Source organism: Elgaria multicarinata, chromosome 10, assembly GCF_023053635.1.
Source record: "Elgaria multicarinata webbii isolate HBS135686 ecotype San Diego chromosome 10, rElgMul1.1.pri, whole genome shotgun sequence".
Taxonomy (NCBI): Eukaryota; Metazoa; Chordata; class Lepidosauria; order Squamata; family Anguidae; genus Elgaria; species Elgaria multicarinata.
In genome coordinates, this window is record NC_086180.1 from 88,975,590 (window position 1) to 88,997,043 (window position 21,454).

The window sequence follows — 21,454 nt, forward strand, 5'->3', positions numbered from 1 at the left end:
AACAAATACAAATTATTCTTAGCAAATGTTTCCAATACCTTTGGAGCGTTTTTTTATTATTGATTTGTGGTCAAATGAGATTTACAGTCTTTTGGGGTATCATTTCAGAGTAGAAATTAAATTCCTTAACTATCCTGATTGTATTATTATGTGTTTCTAAAAGACTGATTAGACTGATTTTGGAAGAAGTCTGTATGAAGCTATTTTGAAGCCAGAAAGAAGAGAGTCGATGAACATTTAACTTATTCTGGTTGGGTTGACTGAGATCTGGATTTACAGGAATACCTTTTCTAGTTATTTATAGACCCTCAATTGATTGAGACTAGAATACCATATCCCTGCCCCCTATGCAAAGCTCTGCTTTAAGTTCCATTGCCATCTGATGTGAACTAGGAGCTAATAAGCAGGGCTTTTTTCGTGGTAGCACCCTCCCTTTGGAAGTTCCTACTAAGGGAGTCTTGCCTGAAAGCCAGTTAAGGATTTTCAGCAAAATGCTAGGAATGTATCTTTAGCAAGTTTTTTTTAAAAAAAATGGTGTGGTGGCTGATGACTTCTTAGAGATACCATGAATTGGCTTCTGTTCATCTTGAGGACTTACTTCAGACTTTGAGGCTATTATTGTTTTACCGTTCTGAATGTTTTAAATGTATTAACAAAACCCATGAGAGTTTCAGCTAGTTGGCAGCAATCTGCCATAAACATTTTAGAATGAGTAAATAATATAAATAAATAAATAAAATTGTTATTTATCATTCCATTGGGATTGTCAGTCTTTTTTAAACGAAGAAGGTAAAGAGAACTTTCAAGATGTGTGTTTCCTATCCAAACAATCTGAAATTCTGTTGTAAGATTTCAAAGATATAACAATGTTCTGTAGATGAAATTGTGTGTTTCTCTAGATACTTGGCTGCTGCTGAAACAATATCTCTAGTTTGAGGAAGGAGTCACTTACTCCATGATATACCACTTCCTTATTTATTTTTACTTTTTATAAGATAACTATACCCACACATCATTAGCTGTCCCTGGAAGAGGTGGAGAAATTCATGACACAATACCATGACAACATGGAGTAATTGATCTTACTTGTTATTGGGGGGCAGGGAATGGAGCCGTGGGTGCCATTCTCAGCCAGAGCTCCACATCCATTGTAATGAGTAATATCACTTACTTGTAATGTGTTTTAGCACTTATTTTGTCTTGCTCTTAAACAAGGTAACAATGGCATCATAGTAAAACCATGAGCATGTTGTTACATCATATTATGACTGGAGCCATGCTAGAATACTGTGTAATACAAGTGACTGTAGACATACAGATGGATCCAAGCTAAGGTAGTTGTCCTTGGTTCCCACTGAAAACAATGGAACTTGAGTAGTCATGTCTAATTTTCAGACTGTTTTTAATGGCACCTAGGTTCAACTCCAATGTTGTGTAAGTGGACTTCTGCTTGCACAATGTGCTCCTCCTGCTACTCCCTGCACAAATCCAAAATCTGCTCCAGAGGGACCCAACTCTCCATAGGAGATTTTGGAGGTGTGAGGAAGGTGGTGGGTTCTTTCTGACAGCACTTTCTGTTCTACTGGAGGAATGACACCATTGGATCCAAGCCCTAAAGTTCAGCTGTTTTTATTTGGTTCTAATCTTTTTTATTATTCCCTTCACTTTCTATATCTATATAGGTCAATTGTATTCTTGTTTGAATCCTAAGTATTTCTAAAACACACGTCTCTGTTTAGCACAATATGGTATAATTTATTTCCCCTTAATATAGCAAGTATTCCAAATGACTTACTCTTTGATTTTAACAGTGTAAAATTTGAGGGAACATTTCTTAACTTATAAATTATGTTAATTGACAACAAGTTGTCAAGAATTTCTCAGTAGTAGCTCATTGTATGCATATGCTTTTCAAAGGCAGCTGAGAAAGGAAGGAAAGAAAACAGAAAGAAAATTGTAGTGTGTAGGTAAGCTAAGTCATCCTGGCTGATAACTATATTTGGTACAGTGATATGGAGGTGCACTGCTAGTGTTCCCTTTTCATAGATTCCTTGCCCAACAAGATACAGTCATTCTAATTAAGCTGAGAACTGACTGCTGCTGTAATTGCTAAACTGTCTTGAGTGCCATTTTTGGTCAAAAAGCGGGGTACAAGCCTGCCCTGGGAGAGGTAATAAGTTAAAGAGTTGTCTGAAGCTAGTACACAGTATGTCCAGATGTGGAGGGCTGCTGAGCTATTTATACACACGTTTGTGTGGCTGGGATACTGCACGTACAGCATCACGAATAGCTACCTCTAAGACACAGCCATCTTCAATCAGTCTTTATGGCCCCTGGGCCCTGCTGTTCAAGCTGTGTGTCACAGCCAATCGCAACACTGACTTCAAGCAAATTTTCACAGTTCTTTGGCTCAAACTGCTGGCAGACTTCCTAAAGACTCTCAGGAAATAATTCCACAAAGTGGCATAAATTAATGTGACTAATTAACATGATGTTAATTATTTGTAAATTGTATGTTTGGGTACACATTACTTGAGAGGCATATGTTACATTCAGTGTTTACTGAAACAAGCGACTGTTAATCGCATCTCCTGAGCGTTCTTTCCCACACAGTAAGCAAACGGAGCCTCCTCTGAAACTAAAATGGGTCCCCGAGGGACCGGATGAACTGTAATATAGAATGAAATGAGCAACTAGAAAGTTACTTCTGTAGGTAGCAGTTACCTTTACACTGTTGGGATTTGCATAGAAGAACTTCAGTTATAGGTAGATCTCTTTGGCTTGTACCTTGGTTTTTGGTAACCCATTTCCCCAAGCAATGGGTAGTTCCAGAAGCAGCTGCCATAGAAGAGTACTGGAGACTTCGGTAACATCTTTCCATGCAAAGATTGCCTATTCAGCAGAGAAGGGGATGTAGGAGAACAGGCCAGCGGCTGTATAAAACAGCATCTACTGTAGAAAGCAAGCCGTGTGCATTCGCATTCCCACCCAGACTCCAGCTGCTTCTTGCCAGTCATCTGTAAAATTCAGTGCTGTGTTTCTTTCACTGCCTTCATATTAACTGCAAAACAGCTCCTCTCCAGCCCCCCACCCCACACAGACAAATCTCGTACGCAGATGGTGTTTGTCTAGTAAGTAGTAGACACCAGCATCAATGCTCATTTTGGCTGCAATCCTATAAACACTTCCTGGGAGTAAGCTCCATTTTACTCAGTAGGCTTACTTCTGAGTAGACAGGGCTAGGAGTACACGATAAACCTAGCATCGTCTAGCCATCAGCATGCATTAAAGAAATATCTTTAGTTATTTCACTGTAGAAAAGGCTAGAGGAAAGGTAATCTAACAACGTATTGGGCTGTGCTTTACAACTGTCCTAGCAAAAAGCAAAATTCAATTACTAGTGGTAAATTTTACACGTGGCAAAACGAATAGATTAATGACAGCTGCTGCAAGAACCTGCACACTTCAAAGTCCTCATTCCAGATACTCCCCAGCAAAATGGATTCTACCAGCAGAACATTCCCTTCTCCTCTCCAGAACTGAATGGCTTGCTTCTTTTAGTGACTTGCTGCCGTACTGTCAGCATTTCACTTATACAGAACCTCACACATGTACTCGCCAAGATTCTAATTGTATATGTGTAAATTCATTCATAGTTGTTGGTGCATGATATGCTGTCTGCAGCCAGAGGTTTAATAGAGTCAAAACTATACAGTACATTGCGCTAGAGTCCCTTGCGCTCGCACCATGTAAGTTACATTAGTGCTCATGTCACAATGGATACTGCCCATTTGACTCTCACTAGTCAGTATTTGCTGATTTTGTACCTAATACTGAATAATAACATCTTTGTTGTTTATTCGTTCAGTCATTTCCGACTCTTCGTGACTTCATGGTCATGAAGCTTTCTGTCGGCCGTCGCCAACCCTAGCTCCCCCAAGGTCAAGTCTGTCACCTCCAGAATATCATCCATCCATCTTGCCCTTGGTCGGCTCCTCTTCCTTTTGCCTTCCACTTTCCCTAGCATCAGCCTCTTCTCCAGGGTATCCTGTCTTCTCATTATGTGGCCAAAGTACTTCAGTTTTGCCTTTAATACCATTCCCTCAAGTGAGCAGTCTGGCTTTATTTCCTGGAGTATGGACTGGTTTGATCTTCTTGCAGTCCAAGGCACTCTCAGAATTTTCCTCCAACACCACAGTTCAAAAGCATCTATCTTCCTTCGCTCAGCCTTCCTTATGGTCCAGCTCTCGCAGCCATAGGTTACTACGGGGAATACCATTGCTTTAACTATGCGGACCTTTGTTGTCAGTGTGGTGTCTCTGCTCTTAACTATTTTATCAAGATTTGTCATTGCTCTCCTCCCAAGAAGTAAACATCTTCTGATTTCCTGGCTGCAGTCAGCGTCTGCAGTAATCTTTGCGCCCAGAAATACAAAGTCTGTCACTGCCTCCACGTTTTCTCCCTCTATTTGCCAGTACCTATTTGGCTGACTGAGCATCAGCTCGTCTGCTTTGGTAAAAAATAAAATAATGTATGCTTGTTTATATTCAGTTAGGAAACATTGGAAAGTGTAGTATTGTGATTATTATACCCTGCTCAAATGTAGTAAAAAATAATTACTTTTATGTTTTAGGTCTAGAAGATTGGTAGCATAGTGTTTAAGAGAATGAGCTGTGAAGTTTTCAAATCATATCTCACCTTTAACCCTCTTCCCCACCCTGGAATTATTATCCTTTGCTCACACATTTTTATTAGAGAATGCCTTACTGTTCCCCCCCCCCCACTCCAGTATTCTTTGTGTTGTTGTGAGCAGTGATCTGTCCAGTCCCCCAGGTGATCCTGTTTGCCTAGCAGCAGTAGCCAGCCCCAGTTGGGGCTGCTTCAACAGAAGAAAAGGGGATCAGGACAGGGGCTTTTTAAATGAATCCAGGTAAGAGGAGGAGGGGGGGCAGAAGCACAGGATAAACGCCTGAAAGCTGGAGTGAGGAGGCTCAGGAAGAGTGGCTAGAAAGAGCAAAGACTGGAAGGGGAGAGGAGGAAGGGGAGAAGAGCAGCTGGGCTCTCTTGAAGGCCAGATACCTACAGCAGAGGTGCGGCTGCTGGCGGACATAGAAGATCCTTATCTGTGCAGTCAGCACCAGTCCGAAGCCCACAAGCTCAGGAAACAGATGATCTCGACTACAATTACTCAGCCACCTCAAGCATTATGTAAGCACCCCCTCCAGTCTTGCAACTACTGTACTAGGGGCTATGCACGATGAACTTACAGCTACCAGCACTGTAGGCCTTCAACCTGATCCAGCAGATACTTATTAGTATTGCTGTGAGAGTGTATGCCCCAGTCCTGCAGCCACTTACCTCAAGCTGTGACTGTGTTGCTGAGTTCAGACGACACACTAATCAATGGAGTGTATATGTGTGTGTGTGTGTGTGTGTGTGTGTAATAGGAGCAGAATGGGAAACAACCGTTGATTAGCGTGCCATGTGAACTCAGCCTGTATCTAGGATCCTGCAGAAGCTTAGGGTTATTGTTCCAGAGACTTTATTTATTTATTTATTTATTTATTACATTTTTATACCGCCCAATAGCCGAAGCTCTCTTTGGGACTCATCCTAGAATTGCTTATTACAGTTACTGAAAGGAGATCCTGATCCTGCATCAACTGATTTGACTGATTCTGTGCTGCAAGAGGAATTCATAAAAACTGTAATTGCTATATAGTTGTTCCATTAATCATTTGGGATGGAAAGTGGACAGAGGCAAGGGATTTTTTTGTGCAATAAGATGCAATTGTTAGCCATGTTCTACTCTGTTGCTCTTTTTATATAGAGTTTAGAGAGAAATTATTGCTTGGCACCAGATTAGAAATGAATGCAGTCCTTCATTGCTTCAAGGCCACAGAGGATGGAGACATAATCGAGGCTTTTGCTAAATTCTTTCTGAATGCTAGGAGAATAAGGTCTCTGCAGAATTGTTTTTGTTGCATATTTCTCAAATTTGTATGTAATTTCTCCCTACTCTTTTGTACGTCTGAAGTCTGGTTGGTGACCATAATAAAGTTGTTGATGATGAAAATGCTATTGAGGTTTGAAAGCTGGCAGCCCTGTTCTCAAAAGCCTCCCTGATTGAAGGTTCTGACCATTTTATTGCTACCTATTCTGCACAGCCAGGGGATTACCATTTAATTGCCTCTTAATTAGTCCGTTTCTATTCACTGTGGGGTAGCAAGTCTTATTTGCTGGTTTCCTTGTATTTCCTTCCTTTATTTTACACCTAAATAGTGTTATTTCAGGAAGCTTTGAATTAACATTACAGGGGGCTTTGCTGAGTAAGAATTTCTTCTGAATAAATATCTTAGCTATGGGGAAGGGCAGTGCTGGATAAAATATCACTAGATTATGTGCCATGTAGAACTTCCTTGTTAATTCTTCTTCTAGCTAATTGTGGAACAGCAATGCCTCTGCATTGCTAAAGGCCTTATGGGTGGGAACAACCTAGGAAGCCCTTTAGGCAAGTCCTCTATCTTTAATACTGGATTATATAATGCTACTGATCTACCTTGCCATTACGTTCTAAGGACTACTGAGGTAGTGTATGTGAAATACTTAAATTGTGAAGGAATAAATTAGGATTTTGCAAATAGTAGGGAAATGCCCGTTTTATTTATTTATTTATTTATTACATTTCTATACCGCCCAATAGCCGGAGCTCTCTGGGCGGTTCACAAAAATTAAAAACATTCAAAGTATGAAACAACAGTATAAAACCATAATATAAAATACAATTTAAAAGCTCAACCAGATAAAAACAGTGGCAATGCAAAATTACAAATTTAAAACACCGAGTTAAAATTTATTTATAGACTGTTAAAATGCTGGGAGAATAAAAAGGTCTTCACCTGGCGTCTAAAAGCATATAATGTAGGTGCCAAGCGAACCTCCTTAAGGAGCTTATTCCAGTTTTGAAGCTTCATGTTACAAAATATAACTTGCTTTACCAGACTTTCAAGTAAGCATGTACCACGTTGGGCTAGAAGCATAATCAAGGGTAAAAGTGATGCCCCACACGTATTCATAACATAGTGGCAGCTATTAGTAAAAGCGGAAAGGCTGACAGAGCACTACTGTGACTGTCCATTACCGAATCTTTGTTCTCTTTCTCCACACACACACACACACACACAGAAACAACACTAGTGGAACCAGTCATCATAAGTTACATTTCTGTTGTAAATAAAATGGTTAAGAACTGGTATTTTCTCTTCTCCCCTTCCCCTTAAGTAGGAAGGTACTAGGGGAGATTTCAGAAGATGAGAAGGTTTGTACAGTGGAACGTGTCTTATTGGAAGAGAAACCGTAACCCTGTTTGGCTGAACACAGTTACATTACGGCGTGCAATCGGGAACTTGACTGCTCAATTCGTTAGTTTCTTTTCAGACCTTCCCAATCACCCTGGGGAAGGTTAGGGTGGAGGAGGCAGGGTAGAGAATTTTATAATGCCTGATAGGGTTTCTATGAATATGTATTCAAGAGGTGGGAAGTTATATGGAGATCCCCATCCCGCAAATCATCTGTTCTGAGTCCTCTGGTCCCTAAGCTGTTATAGGTAGGATGTAGGAATCTGCAAATATCATCCCAGCCCCAAGTTGTGAGTCTTTATCAAACTGTTGCCTTCTCTCAAAATTCTTCAGATGTTTCTTTGGATTTTACTTGAGAAGAAATTCAGTAATAACTTGCTAATGTGCAGAGCTGGTCTGGGAATTTTTACTAGCCTTATCAAAACTATTTTGTCCTCCCTCAGCTGTTTTAACCCCTGCTCCCATTCTCTTTGAATTTCTTTTCAGGTGAAAACCAGAGACAACCTAGGAGTATGCAAAATCCTTTTGAAAATTTTACTAGCCTTAGCAAAAATCTCCAGGCTTTCCTCAATGTCCTTCTGGAGTATTATTTTGTAGTCCAATTTCAGCATAACTACTTTGCTGTTGACCCCTCACACATTGAATATTTTCTAATAAATGCCATTCATTAAAGGTGGACTGCTAAGCTATGTTCTATGTCATAAGTAGCTCTTTCAAAATATAAGTTTCCAAAGTGCTTAGAATAAATCGCAGAGGAGTTTTAATGGATCCCCTAGATGTAAACAGAACAGTGGGATATAATCTGTGTACCGTATTTAATAACATCTCGGTAGGAACTCCAATATAGTCTGCAAGTTTAACAGAGGGATGGTTAACAAAATGTGTGTACAGTTTAAGCGGCTTTGGTTTCTAATGTAGTTCAATGCTTCACATTTGTTTGTGGTATCTGTAACATCACAAGTAGTAACCGTTTGCAAGACATTTGAACTGGGAACAGGCACCTTTCAGAAATGATGTTCACTATGTTTTTTCCAGTTTACCAAATCAACCCTTCTGAACTGTACCACTTCATGTTGCAACAAACATGTGAGGTCAAATGGTTAAAAAAGTCTCCCTCTAAGTAAATGCACTCATTTGTTTTTAAAACTCCTCCTTATACAAAGGAACGTAGCATGTTATGGAGAAGATTTTCAGCTTCAGCTTCTCACTGAGATACTAACTTTCTGCTTGGAGGGAGTGCTTATGTGGGGAGCATTCAGCAATAATAGGGATGGGGAACCATAGAATCATAGAATAGCAGAGTTGGAAAGGACCTACAAGGCCATCAAGTCCAACCCCCTGCTCAGTGCAGGAATCCACCCTAAAGCATCCCTGACAGATGGTTGTCCAGCTGCCTCTTGAATGCCCCTAGTGTGGGAGAGTCCACAGCCCCCCTAGGTAACTGGTTCCATTGTCGTACTGCTCTAACAATCAGGAAGTTTTTCCTGATGTCCAGCTGGAATCTGGCTTCCTTTAACTTGAGTCCGTTATTCCGTGTCCTGCACTCTGGGAAGATTGAGAAGAAATCCTAGCCCTCCTCTGTGACAACCTTTTAAGTATTTGAAGAGTGCTATCATGACTCTCCTCAATCTTCTCTTCTCCAGATTAAACATGCCCTGTTCTTTCAGTCTCTCTTCATAGGGCTTTGTTTCCAGACCCCTGATCATCCTGGTTGCCCTCCTCTGAACACGCTCCAGCTTGTCTGCATCCTTCTTGAATTGTGGTGCCCAGAACTGGACGCAATACTCTAGATGTAAACTTCCTGACTGTTAGAGCAGTACGACAATGGAATCAGTTACCTAGGGAGGTTGTGGGCTCTCCCACACTAGAGGCCTTCAAGAGGCAGCTGGACAACCATCTGTCAGGGATGCTTTAGGGTGGATTCCTGCATTGAGCAGGGGGTTGGACTTGATGGCCTTGTAGGCCCCTTCCAACTCTGCTATTCTATGATTCTATGAGGGCTGAATAGAGAGGAACCAGTACCTCCCGTGATTTGGAAGCTATACTTCTATTAATGCAGCCCAAAATAGCATTTGCCTTTCTTGCAGCCATATCGCACTGTTGGCTCATATTCAGCTTGTGATCTACAACAATTCCAAGATCCTTCTCGTTTGTAGTATTGCTACCTCCAGTCTCCAGCCCGTGGGCCAGGTGTAGCTCATCTGGCCCCCTTCTTTCTTTCCTTTTTAATCCCACTTTTCAGACAAGTATTGTCTCTCAAAGCAGCTCACATCAACAAAAAGAGAGAGACAGGCCCTGCCATCAGGCTTACAAATTAAAATGGCAAGACCCACAAGGAAAGGGAAGTGGAGAAAAAGAAAGAAGGGGATGGAGATCAGCTTTTCAAGGCCAGAACGAGACAGGTGGGGGAGCGATAAGCAGGCATTTCAGTGCATGTTAGGCGAGCCTGATTTTCCCTTGCTGCGATTCCTGCCTGAATGAGGCCCAGTGTTCCTTTGGACAATGGATGTGGCCGGTGCTCACACAATAGTGGATGTAGCCCTTAGTTCCTGATTCTCATTCTCTGTATGTCACACCTACAGATGCTTATGAAAATCTTCTCATCCAAATTTCTCCCAATTTTTGCATGCCATATTCCCAGATCTTGATTTTCAGATTTCGTTTGGTCTGCGGCACATACATAGTTAGCTACAGTTTGGTTCTTTTGTTTTTCCTCACTGATGCACACCAGTGTACCTGCACATTAATCAAATAACAGTATAAAAATGAATGTTGATGTAATTGTATAAAATTTGTGTTTTGCACTGGGCGTTAATAGCCAGAAGGAAAGAAAAGACCCAAAATAAAAACTGGCCAGTTGCTCAGGTATTGTCCTGTTGTAGCTGGGTCAGCATTAAAGCAATTAAGGGGCAATCCAATGGAAAGTCAACAGCTAGCCAGAGGTCAAGCAGAGAGGTATCAGTCCAGCAGGAGTACAATTCAAGCAAGACTAGTCAGTAAACAGGCAAGGGTCAAGAACTCAGTGTTAGCAGTCAAGACAGAGATTCCAAGCGAAGGGTCTGAGGCATGGCCAAGGCCAAAGTACAGTAAGCAGCCCAATAAATACACAGTCTAAAGAGAAGGGTCTAGCAAGGGTTCAAAGGTCAGCAGGATAGAGGATCAGACACAAAGCAAGGTAGGGATACAAGGCACTAGAAGCTGAAGTAAAGTGATGTTCTAGCAACCAGTAAGTCTCCACTGGAAGGATATCTACTGGAGCTTCCAGAGCCCTCACCCAGGACATAGCTGTATCATAGCAAATGTTTGCGTAAGAAGTTCTCCTCATGAGGACTTCCTCTTCAGCAAGTGGGTACTCCTTCATCTGGCCACTGTCGTAGCCCAACTGTTAAGGCACCAGTATTCTCAGGGGCTAGATGGTTGTTTGGCAACCCCCCTGCCTCAGAAGCTTTGCTCACTGCTTCTTAAGGAGGCAGATCTGAAGGCTTTGCCCCTGAGGGCCTAGGACCTTCTTGGGTAGTCCCACGGTCCTCTGAGACAACCTATTCCTTGGGTACCTCAAGCTCTGAAGGTTCCAGCTCATCCTCTGAAATGGGTTTCTCTAGGGAGGGTGTGGCATGTACCAATTTTGAAATTATTATTTTAGAAATTTTCCACAATAAATTGAAAGCAAAGTGGAGCAGTATATGATAAGAAGAAACACAGAGAATTATAACCAAATGGGAGATATGTGCTCATCCCCAATAGTCTGCCCCATTTTTATTACACTTTTGTTTCTGTAGTTTGATATTTTGTAATCATGTATGCTTTCATTCTGAAAGCTTGATTGAAATTAGAATATCTCAGTTTGGGATGAAGTACACACAGGTTATAATCGGGCATATTAAATTCAAATTTATTTTTTTCATATTCATTCTAGATTTATCATTTAGTGATGGGGAATTGTTTGCTGAAATCAAACCTAAGTATTCTTTTCAAGCTACACTGTTTGGCTATGGGAACAAAGTGTGTGTGTGTGTGTGTGTTTTCATAATCCTTCTGTTTCGATTTTCCACATCATAGGCAAAACCATCTCTGCAACATCAGTGAAAACAATTAACTGCTGGCTGATGAATTATTGCCCCCATTTTACATCACACCACAGGACATTATAGGAAACATCATCAGCACTTTAAAATTCATTCTCACATTCCTCAAAGGAAGATGATGACAAATGTAGTAACACTTCGGGGAATATCAAAGCCTTGCTATTTCATTTTAGAATTCAGCTTATCAGTGAAATGAAACATTGACACAATGATATGGTCCAATGATATACCTTTTATTCATATTCAAATGTAGTCAACCTATTTTCCTTTTCATTATTTAAAATCTCATCCATGATAAATTAGATAAGAATTGCAAAGTGCTTTGTACACTGAAAAGTGATATAAAACTATTATAACAATTAACCTCAATAATGCTGCTACTTACGATTTATGTTGCACTTTTGTGTGATCAAAGAACTTCACATACATTATATCATAAAACAATTTTGTGATGTAGTCCAGCAATCTATAGAAGCCAATTCCCAACATTCCATCACATTATAGCCTGACCAATGGCCAGTACCCAGGGGTGGAGCTGTACAAATAAGAGCTGGGTTGATTTTCTGCGTCAGGACTCCATGGGTTGGGTTCAGGTTTCCCTATAGTCTGCCAATAATATCCCTGACAGCTGAGGGCTAGAGCCTGAGAACATAAGCAGACCTGTGCTGGATCAGACCAAAGGCCTACATTCCAGCATTCTGTTTGCATAGTGGCCAACCAGATGCCCATTAGAAGTCCTCATGAATGTAATAGCACCCTGAGCAGGAGCGTGCTATTACATTCATGTGGGCTTCACATAGGCATTCCCTACAACAGCATACCGTCTCTGACACCGGAGGCAATATATAGCCATGATGATTGGCAGCCATTGATAGTGTTATGCTACATCTTGTGGTAGTGACTTTCATAGATTAGCTATACGCTGTGTGAAGAAGTACTCCCTTTTATCTGTCTTGACTCTTCCACCTTTCATTTTCATTGGATGGCCCCATTGGGTTCTAGTATTATGAGAGAGGGTGAAAACACCTCTTTAAGAGTGACGTCTGGCTGATCAAGAAATGGGCCTTGATGGGTTAGGAGAGGAGTCTAGTGGAACCTAGTGAGGGCAGAGGAATTTGCCTGGCAGGTCAGGAGGAGGCTAAAGCCAACAAAAAAGGAAAAACCCACAAGCACTGCCAAAAAAAGTCAAGGGCAAAAGGGTAGAAAAAAGAATGTGTGATATAAAAGAGGCCCGGTGCACTTTGGGCCCTCAGATCCTTCTTCAGTGTACTCTAAAAAGACAATATATCATGTTCATATACTCACATGTTTACCATTGTATATCACATAAATCCTACAAATGTGCAACATTATATAACATAAAATTGATAAAATTATAATTTATAAAATTATAAATTTAACAAAGTCTAACACACAAAGAATGAGACTCAAATCATTCAAGCTATTTACAATCATTTTTTCTATCCCTTTGCCCTTGGCTTTTTTGGCAGGTCAGGAGGAGGGGCAACTTCCATTCCCTTCACTCTTAGAGTTTGAAGTTCAGGACGCTGTTCTGATTTCAGCCACTTTTAATTTATATATATATATATATATATATATATATATATATATATATATATATTTCTTTCCACTCCATATATGAAGACATTGTGAATTTTGGTAAATTCTGATAAAAAATTATCCAAAATGAAATTCTTACACATCTGAACTGCCATATTCAGTATGTAGAGGTACTGCAAGCATGGAAAGGACTGTCAGAAACCCCCCCCCCTCTAATTCGGAAACCACAAATGTAGTTGAAAACACAGTGATTCAAACCCCGACTTTTAAGAGCTTAAGTACTCAAAGGCTGGATGGACTAATCTGTCAGTTTCAGTTTATTGTACATTTGCTTTTTTATTTAATCTCTTTTTCCCCATTCCATTTATAAAGAAATTTGCCAATTTTGGCAAGTCCTTATGAAAAGCAAACCAAACGAAATGCTCATCCATCCCTAGATCTGGTGGTAACCCTATGTTATGCTATTGTGTTGAGAGAGGGTTCTTCTGTAATGCGATCTACTGGAAATCCTCCTACAGCTGAGAATCTGGCCACTGTTTAATTATTTGACAGGGGAAGATCAATCGATCAATAAAATCATGTTCCCATACATAGGGAAATTTGTAGAATGATTGAATAATGCCTTTTTGACTGCAAATTCCCAGTGAACTCAGGGAAAAGGTACCTGTGTCTTTTAAAATATATATTTGCAGAAGTAAAAGCAGAATGCAAAATGTCCCACATGAAATGTAGGAACAGAGGGCCAGCATCTCAGGGTACTGATCTCATCCATCTGTTTACAGTGAAACTTGGCATTAAGAAGGTACCAGCGTCATTTCCTTACCATGTCATTGTTTCTAGTGGATGTAAGTAGAAAGAGGAACCGTATCTTCTTACCTCCTGGGATCATCAATTATCAAAACATGTATAAATGCTTTTGATAAGTAACATAAATGTATTTGGTTCTATCAGAAGGAATTCTGTTTTATATTACATGTCAGCTGTACAAGATGATTAGCATGAAATTTAATTTGTGCTGATTAGCCTTAGGGGAGCTAGAAATTAACTTGATGGGTATAGTTTGTTGTATATCAGACTTGATGGATAAATGTTATGTTTTGTTGTATTTCATAGAGTAACGTATGAATCTTTCAAGGTTTTTGAAAATTGAAATGCTTGTACATTGGTCTTTAGTTTCTTTTCTCTCATTAAATTAAAAACCATAGAGAATACACACACAATGGGTAGATGGAAAGTTTTAATGGGGGTTATGAGGAACTTTATTTTTTTTTACACTAATTAATGAGCCAAATCAAACTTCTTCGTTGTGTCTCTGTGTAGATTTATTTACTTGAAATATATATTCCTTGCTTAATAACCAACATTCTCAAATTTCAGTTAGGACCAAGTAGCTATCCAAGGTGTTAAAATTATATTGGAGATAGGGTTTGGCACCTTGAACAACTCCTTTAGAGTTCTGGCTACATCTAACTGAAACCCAGAATGGATTTGCAGAGTCACCAGTCACTGGTGATGGAGTAAAGGTGTATAGAAGCTTTCTTGTGCTCCTCCCCCAACCTGTCCCCCATCGTTAGATATTCAAACTGCCATTATGTTCCTGAACCTCTTGGTCATGTCAGCATGTAGAGGAAATAACCCCTGCCAGAAGTGGCTTCTGGGACAGCCAGATGTTTAAATTTCTTTTTCCCCATGGCAGGTCTTTTTCACCTGAGTGGCTTTTGACATCTCATGTGCTTAAGGTTGCAATCCTGAACACATTTCTTGCTGAATAAGCACCATTCAGGAAGTGCGATTAACCTAACCATGCTTAGTGTTTGACTGTAACTGAAAGGAGTAGGACATAAAATAACTGGGTGGATTGGATCACAACATTAATCAAACCCTTGAATGCATTCCAACATTTCACAAATGAAATTAGGGACATTCACGCTTACTTCTAAAATCACTATTCTTACATTGAGGATCACTGCCTGAACAGCCAACGCCCCCCACCCCGGCCCACATACACTAATACTATTACTTAATGCGGAAATCTCTCCTCTCCCTGTTGTGTCTGAGCATAATAGTTTTCTTTTCTATACAAATGTAAGAATGCTTAATCGAATGCTTAGTCTCACGCTGGATCTGGTTCCACTTATTATAGAGCAGATGCTGTAGTTTAAAGGCATTCAGCAACATTTACTATTTGGATAGGCAGTTCGTTCAATGGGGAAGCCGGGCAGAGGGGCATGAATGGAGTAGTAGCCCAGTCTACAGCTATTGTAAACAGGCAGGTTTTTTTTAATTCTTCACAAAAGACAAATGGGGCAGCGCTTTACAAGGAGCAGGTAAAAGAACATAGGGATTAAACCGGGCCGGCACTAGGACTGGTTGTCCTTGTTTTAATCTACTACACCAAGTGCTAAAAAGAAAAGAAAAATATGTGGCCAACTGTACAATCCTAGGTTTGCCTACTCAGAAGTACATCCCACTGAGTTCAATGGGGCTTACTCACAGGTATAGGTTTGTAGCCTAAGAATGCAATCCTATACCCACTTAGCTTGGAGTTAGCCCTATTGAGGTCAATGGTAATTAATTCTCAGTAGGCAGCTATAGGATTGCGCTGTTAAACATTTAAATAAAAAAATGTAGAACTAGATTTTCTGGAGTTCCATCTAGCATCTTAGAATCGAAGAAATAGGGTAATACAGTCTATGTAGAATTCAACCTTCCAAATTAGTGATTCACTCACCATCTGATATTATCCCAGCACAAACTCATTCTTTGCATCCAAGAAACATTTATGTAGGCAACAAATATAACAGTTTTATACTGTTCACATGAGGATAGTATTGTAGAAGGCCTTTGTCTTGATTTGAGTCCCCATCCTGAAATGAGCAGAATCTTTCACAAAAAGTACCTTATTCTAAGCTTTAAAGATTTTTCTATCCAAAACACAGGGGCACTGAAGAAGTATTTTTATTAAAATATTTCATATCAATCAATAAAATATTAATGATTCCAAACATTGTGGTGTCTCAAAAGATAAAGCTCACTGTTGATGATAGATAACATACCAAAGTTAGTGTTTTCAGCAGCTTAGCTAGATGTGATAGCCTGCCCCATGGCCGCTGATCCTCCTACTCCTCCTCATCATCTTACCTCACATGTTGCTATACTGCCATTGCCATGTACCTGGCTGTCTTTTAGTGATGCCAAAATTGTGTGGAGTTTGAAGCAGAGCCCAGAGAAGCTTCAGGCGTGTAATGGGGCAGAATTCAGTGATTTTGGACAGATTCAGAGGTGAAACCTGGTGGACTGGAAGTGTATCCATGGGTTGAGGTGAGCAGTTTGAGGCAGCTTTAGGGGTGAAGTCACTATTTCAGACTTGTTTCTGGTCTTGGATTTGGCATTGAAACATCTTTAGTTACCTTGAACTATTACCACTACCAGCCTTCCCCCACCTGTTGCCTCCAAATGTGTTTGGCAGGAGCTCCCATAATTCCCAGCCAGCATGACCATTACAGTGCCATTGACCATAGTAGCCTTCTGGGCCAGTTGTCAAGATATGAATCAGGAGCACGGTAGCCCAGTAGTTCTGTTCCTATCTGCATGGGCTTCTGTAGAGGCCAGTACTTTGGGGCTATTGCTCCACCCTATAGCAGTTACGTTATAGTGTGCTCCTCGCTCTATTTTGATTCCCTTCTAACATCTACATGAAACTGCTGAATGCATTTTTTCTGGATATTTGAGATGAGACCTTATAAAGTTGATGACACCCAATTCTATTTTTCCATTGCATCAAGCTGTGGAAGTGGTGAACTAATGTCCGAAATCAGTAATGGGCTGAATTAAGGCCAATAACTCAAATCAGTTTAGATGGAGGATCTCTGACCTCTCAGTCCATTTCTAGATGGTTGGCAGGCCTCCTTGTCTTTGCCTGCCATGCTTCAGCCCTAATCACACTGCTTGAGGGCAGGGAATGTGTGACCCTCCAAATATTGTTGGGCTACAACTCCCATCATCCCTTACTATTTGCCATGCTGGCTGGAGCAGATGGGATTTGTGGTCTAACCTGGAAGGCCACATATTCCCCACCCCTTCTTTACGGGAATAGAAGAAATTCATTGGTGGGCAAATGGGACATGCCCTGCTGCCTCTTCTGTCAGACCCTGGAGTCTGTTTGTGTTGAATCCAAACTGGAATGTGTGTAACAGTTGAGCACCTAAATAGCAAAGCAGGCGTGATGAGTGTCCCCAAACCCTACCCCTTAGTTGAGAGCTATCAGGGTTTTAAAGGAGCAGAGCTCTGGCTTAAGGATTAGCACTCTGTCATCACTGGGTAGCCTACAGGTTTACCCAAGGTCTTTCTACTAGGAACTTACTGAGAAGTGATGAACTGTGAGCAGTTGGTAGGATAGTAGAGGATACTTATCTTCTGTCCTTGGGGGCTGAGTCAAAGGGGCAAAACAGACATCACTTAAATTCCTTATCTAACAGATATAGGGTCTTGTTTCCCCCCCCTCTAGATTAGGATCCTGCCATTGGGCATTGGGATGCTTTTAAGATCTGGATCAGGCCCCCTGCTCCTAGAATAAAAATGGGGAGGAAAAAAGGACTTGGTTGCTAAGAAATCCATAACTAGCAGAGTCAGTGGGGTGACTTTGGTCCAATGTCGCTCCACTTCCCCATCCTAGCTAACCCAGATCAAATAGAGACCTTCTGTATTTTAGAAACCCTATCCATAATACCTGGACACAGAAATTGACATCTATGGTTCATGTAGTTGAATGTGTGGACAGTCCTTCTGTATGAACTAGATGATCTTTGGATATATTCCAGTGCTTATTATTATATTGTCTGTTTATATTATCATTGCAATTTGTTGTAACCCTTCTTTTTATTCAGTACAAATTACATATGCAACAGAATAGTTTTGCTTTTACAACTGTGCTTCTTCATTTTATAATCAATTATCACGAAATAACTGAAAGTAATATAAATTATTCAGTTTCTTGTATTCAACTTGATATATTCAATTTGATATATGCTACATCTGACAGCACCATCATCACTTTTGATTCCACCAGTTTTGGGATAAGCATAATCATATTAAATAAAAAGTAGGTTCATTCCCTTTACACAGATGTAAAAATTTGGGGGCTGATAGTAAGTGCCTTATATATTTTGTGTGCGATAAAGGTGCTCTTCAAGTTGAGTGTGGCATATTGTTTCTTTGATATAATGCAAGAGCTTTCTTTATATAACTGAAGAGTTTCTCCCCAACAAGGAGTTCCCACCCATGGCCATTTTGTTTGTTTTTAGAAGCTATACTTTTTCTGCAATGAATAACAACAAATATTGATATTGCATGCGAGCATTTTATGGGCATACTCATGAACAGGAATATTCATGTGTAATAAAAATAATTTTGGAATTTGTAGATATTTTTTTTAAAAAAAATCTTCTCTGTTTCCATTTCCATTTGTTAGGACACCTTACACATCTTGTCTCCTTATATAAAAAAAATCTCTCTCCATACTGTTAAAATTATAAGGTTGTAGCCAATATTAGTCCTACTTAGAGTAGACCTATAGGAATGAATAGGACTTAAGTTAGACTAACGGGATGCAACCTTATATTTCACGTCTGTTTATGTAAGAGAACTGGAGTTGTGATGTCTCTGAGGCTCAAACTCAGGTAGAGGAACTAAGATATGATGCCCCATAGGGAGGAAATGGAGCCCGTTCGGATGGGGGTCGGGGTTAGTGACTTTCGGTGAAGTGTAGATGTGCTAACAATAAACTCATTCTCCTGTGGATCCTTATATAGTCAAATGGCATCATCCACACACAAAGTGGAGGTATCCACAAGTTTGGGGAAACCTCAAGGTATGTAGAAGTTCAAAAACGATTTAGGAAAAAGGGGTGAGGGAAACCGCCAAATGGCCCAGTAAGGACTAAGGATGATCAGTGGCCATGGAATGCTGACTGACTATTGGGTAGAGAAATGAAAACTGGGAAGGAGGAGGAATGGAATGGAGTATTCTAAGAACGGGCATGGCTGGCTGGCTGGAACCCTAAACAGGAGCAGTTCATACTGCAACATTTTGTTGCTGATCTTATTTGTACACAATTCCCTGTCTGACAGTACGATGACTACATAAGTAAAAAGCCCAGGTCCGATGAACAGCACAGTTGGTTTCTTATTGATTTCTTTGGAATCCATGTTAAATTTGCTCTAAAGTTACTGTTGTTCTAGTAAACAAACATCTGTAAACAGTTGTAGGTGTTCTCTCTAGTAGCATTTGCTCATTTGCTTTGTATTCTCCCAACAGCAATTGGAAGAACCCTCATTCCTCGTTATTTTAGCACTGTCTTTGAAGGAGGTGTGACAGACCTGTATTACATCCTCAAGCACTCAAAAGAATCATACCACAACTCCTCCATCACAGTGGACTGTGATCAATGCACCATGGTCACTCAACATGGAAAACCTATGTTTACAAAGGTAATAGGAAAGATTAATGTGAAACATGCAATTGCTGGGTTTTCAATATCCTTTTCCATCTATAACTCTTCGTTCCCCGTAGATGGTGGAAGTGATTCCTGATACCTCAGATTTCTAAAAAATGTTTTTATTGCATGACTAGTTTCTTGATCATCAGCCACAAACTGGGGGAAAGCACTTCTACTTCTTTTTAATAAATATATTTCAATTAACAGAAACATAGACGGCTGGATATAGGCAGTGTTTTCCACACTGGTGCTCTAATTTGTGAGGCAAAAGGGTGGACACAACCCTCTCCACTCCATCACACCCATAACAGGTTAACCTTTCACTCCAGGTAGAGACCCATTTCTACAAAGACCAGATTTGCACGATCCCGTTCCTTTTATTGAGTGGGAAGAATCACATGAATTGGATCTCCATGCAAAAACATGTAATGTGATGTCAAGTTGGGGATGGCCGGCCCCCTCTCCTGCACCATGCAAATTAAAGCACCAGCCTGGGCCATAGAGATTTTTCCTGTAGAGCAAGAGTGCACAACTGTTTCTCCCCATATACAGCATTGAATGCAGGGCCAGGGAGCACACGTGTTTGAGTGTGAATGCGCTCAACACACGCAAACACACACACTCCCCCCTATATAACAGAAACAAACGCATACTCCCTGCCTCCTACATAGACACACACACACACACTCTTTCTGTATACACACACACACCACCATCCCCTCCAGGTGCTGTTCCCAGATGTCTTCCCAGAAAGGGGGGAAGTGGAAATTTGCAATTGCAAACAGGTGGGGATGAGCTGTGGAGTACTGGCAGTGGCTGGGGGTCTTGGGGGGCAGTACAAGAGGGTTTGGGGGCATGCAGGTTGCGCACCTATGCTATAGAGGAATTACTTGATCTAGAGAAATTGGAACGAAGGAAATATTCAGACAAAGCGTCAAGGACTCTGTGGCAGGGTTATAAAACCTGTGGACTTCCAGATGTTGGATTCTGAATCCTGTGAGCTCCAGCCAGCAGGGCCAATTATCAGCGATGGTAGGAGTTGGGTTCCAACATCTGGAGGATTACAGGTTCCCTACTTCTGCTCTGTGACATTTGACCTTGGAGTCACTCTGTGACATTTGACCATCTATATGTCTTTGAAAACTATTTCAAACCTTTTTGGGACATACAAATAACATTTAAATGCCAGATATCACTTCTCCAAGAATCCTCATCTTCCAGAGATTTTTTTATTCCCAGAGCCCTCAATTTGCCTCTTTCTGCCTCTAATAAACAAAGCAAACAGCTACTTCCAGTTATACGTGAAGTTTGGAGCTGAAATAGCTAATTCTGCTCACCAACTCTAGTCATGTGATGTACCAAGCCAGTTGCAGTCCACTACCAGCGATGTGGGGTGGCCATCAGGGACTCAATAAACATCTGGTTTTTGCTGCCTGCCTGGGACTGCAAAAATGGGGATCAACAAGCAACTGTCAAGTCACAATCCATGACTGATGGGTTGAGTTCAGCTTTTTGGGTCACAAGGTGTGCAGGCCTGGTCTAACTAAAAGAGCAGTTTTATTTATTTTGTCTTGGTATTATCGAGGAGTTCCTTCATGAGTTTGGATAGAAAGAGGAACTCTCTTAGCTGTGCAGTCTCTGAGGCAAGAAATGTCCAGACGATGTAAAGTTATAGACACTGGGCAAACAGAAGTTCCCTATTGTGACTAAAAGCAGCCATTTCTCCTTACAGATTGGAGGACTTCTCGTATAATTGTAAACCATACAACTGAACCGCCCAGAGAGCTTCGGCTACTGGATGATATAAAAATGTAATAAATCAATCAATCAAAGCAGATTCTGTCCCCAGTGACCACTGGAGGGGCTTGTTCAAAATCGGGAGTAGGAGGAGCCTGTGATGACTCCCATCACATGCCACCAGTGCTATAGGTGTCACTGGCAACTCCTACAAAAAA

General features: G+C 40.7%; 1 protein-coding gene across 4 annotated transcripts in view; it reads left to right on the forward strand.

Moving 5' to 3' along the window:
* LDB2 (LIM domain binding 2) overlaps window positions 1-21,454 on the forward strand; it is a 244,393-nt gene that overhangs the window by 175,486 nt on the left and 47,453 nt on the right. For all 4 annotated transcript variants that reach the window (XM_063135582.1, XM_063135584.1, XM_063135583.1 and 1 more), the window contains exon 3: window positions 19,319-19,491. In XM_063135582.1, coding sequence (XP_062991652.1) covers window positions 19,319-19,491 — 173 coding nt within the window. The remainder of the gene's footprint in view (window positions 1-19,318; window positions 19,492-21,454) is intronic.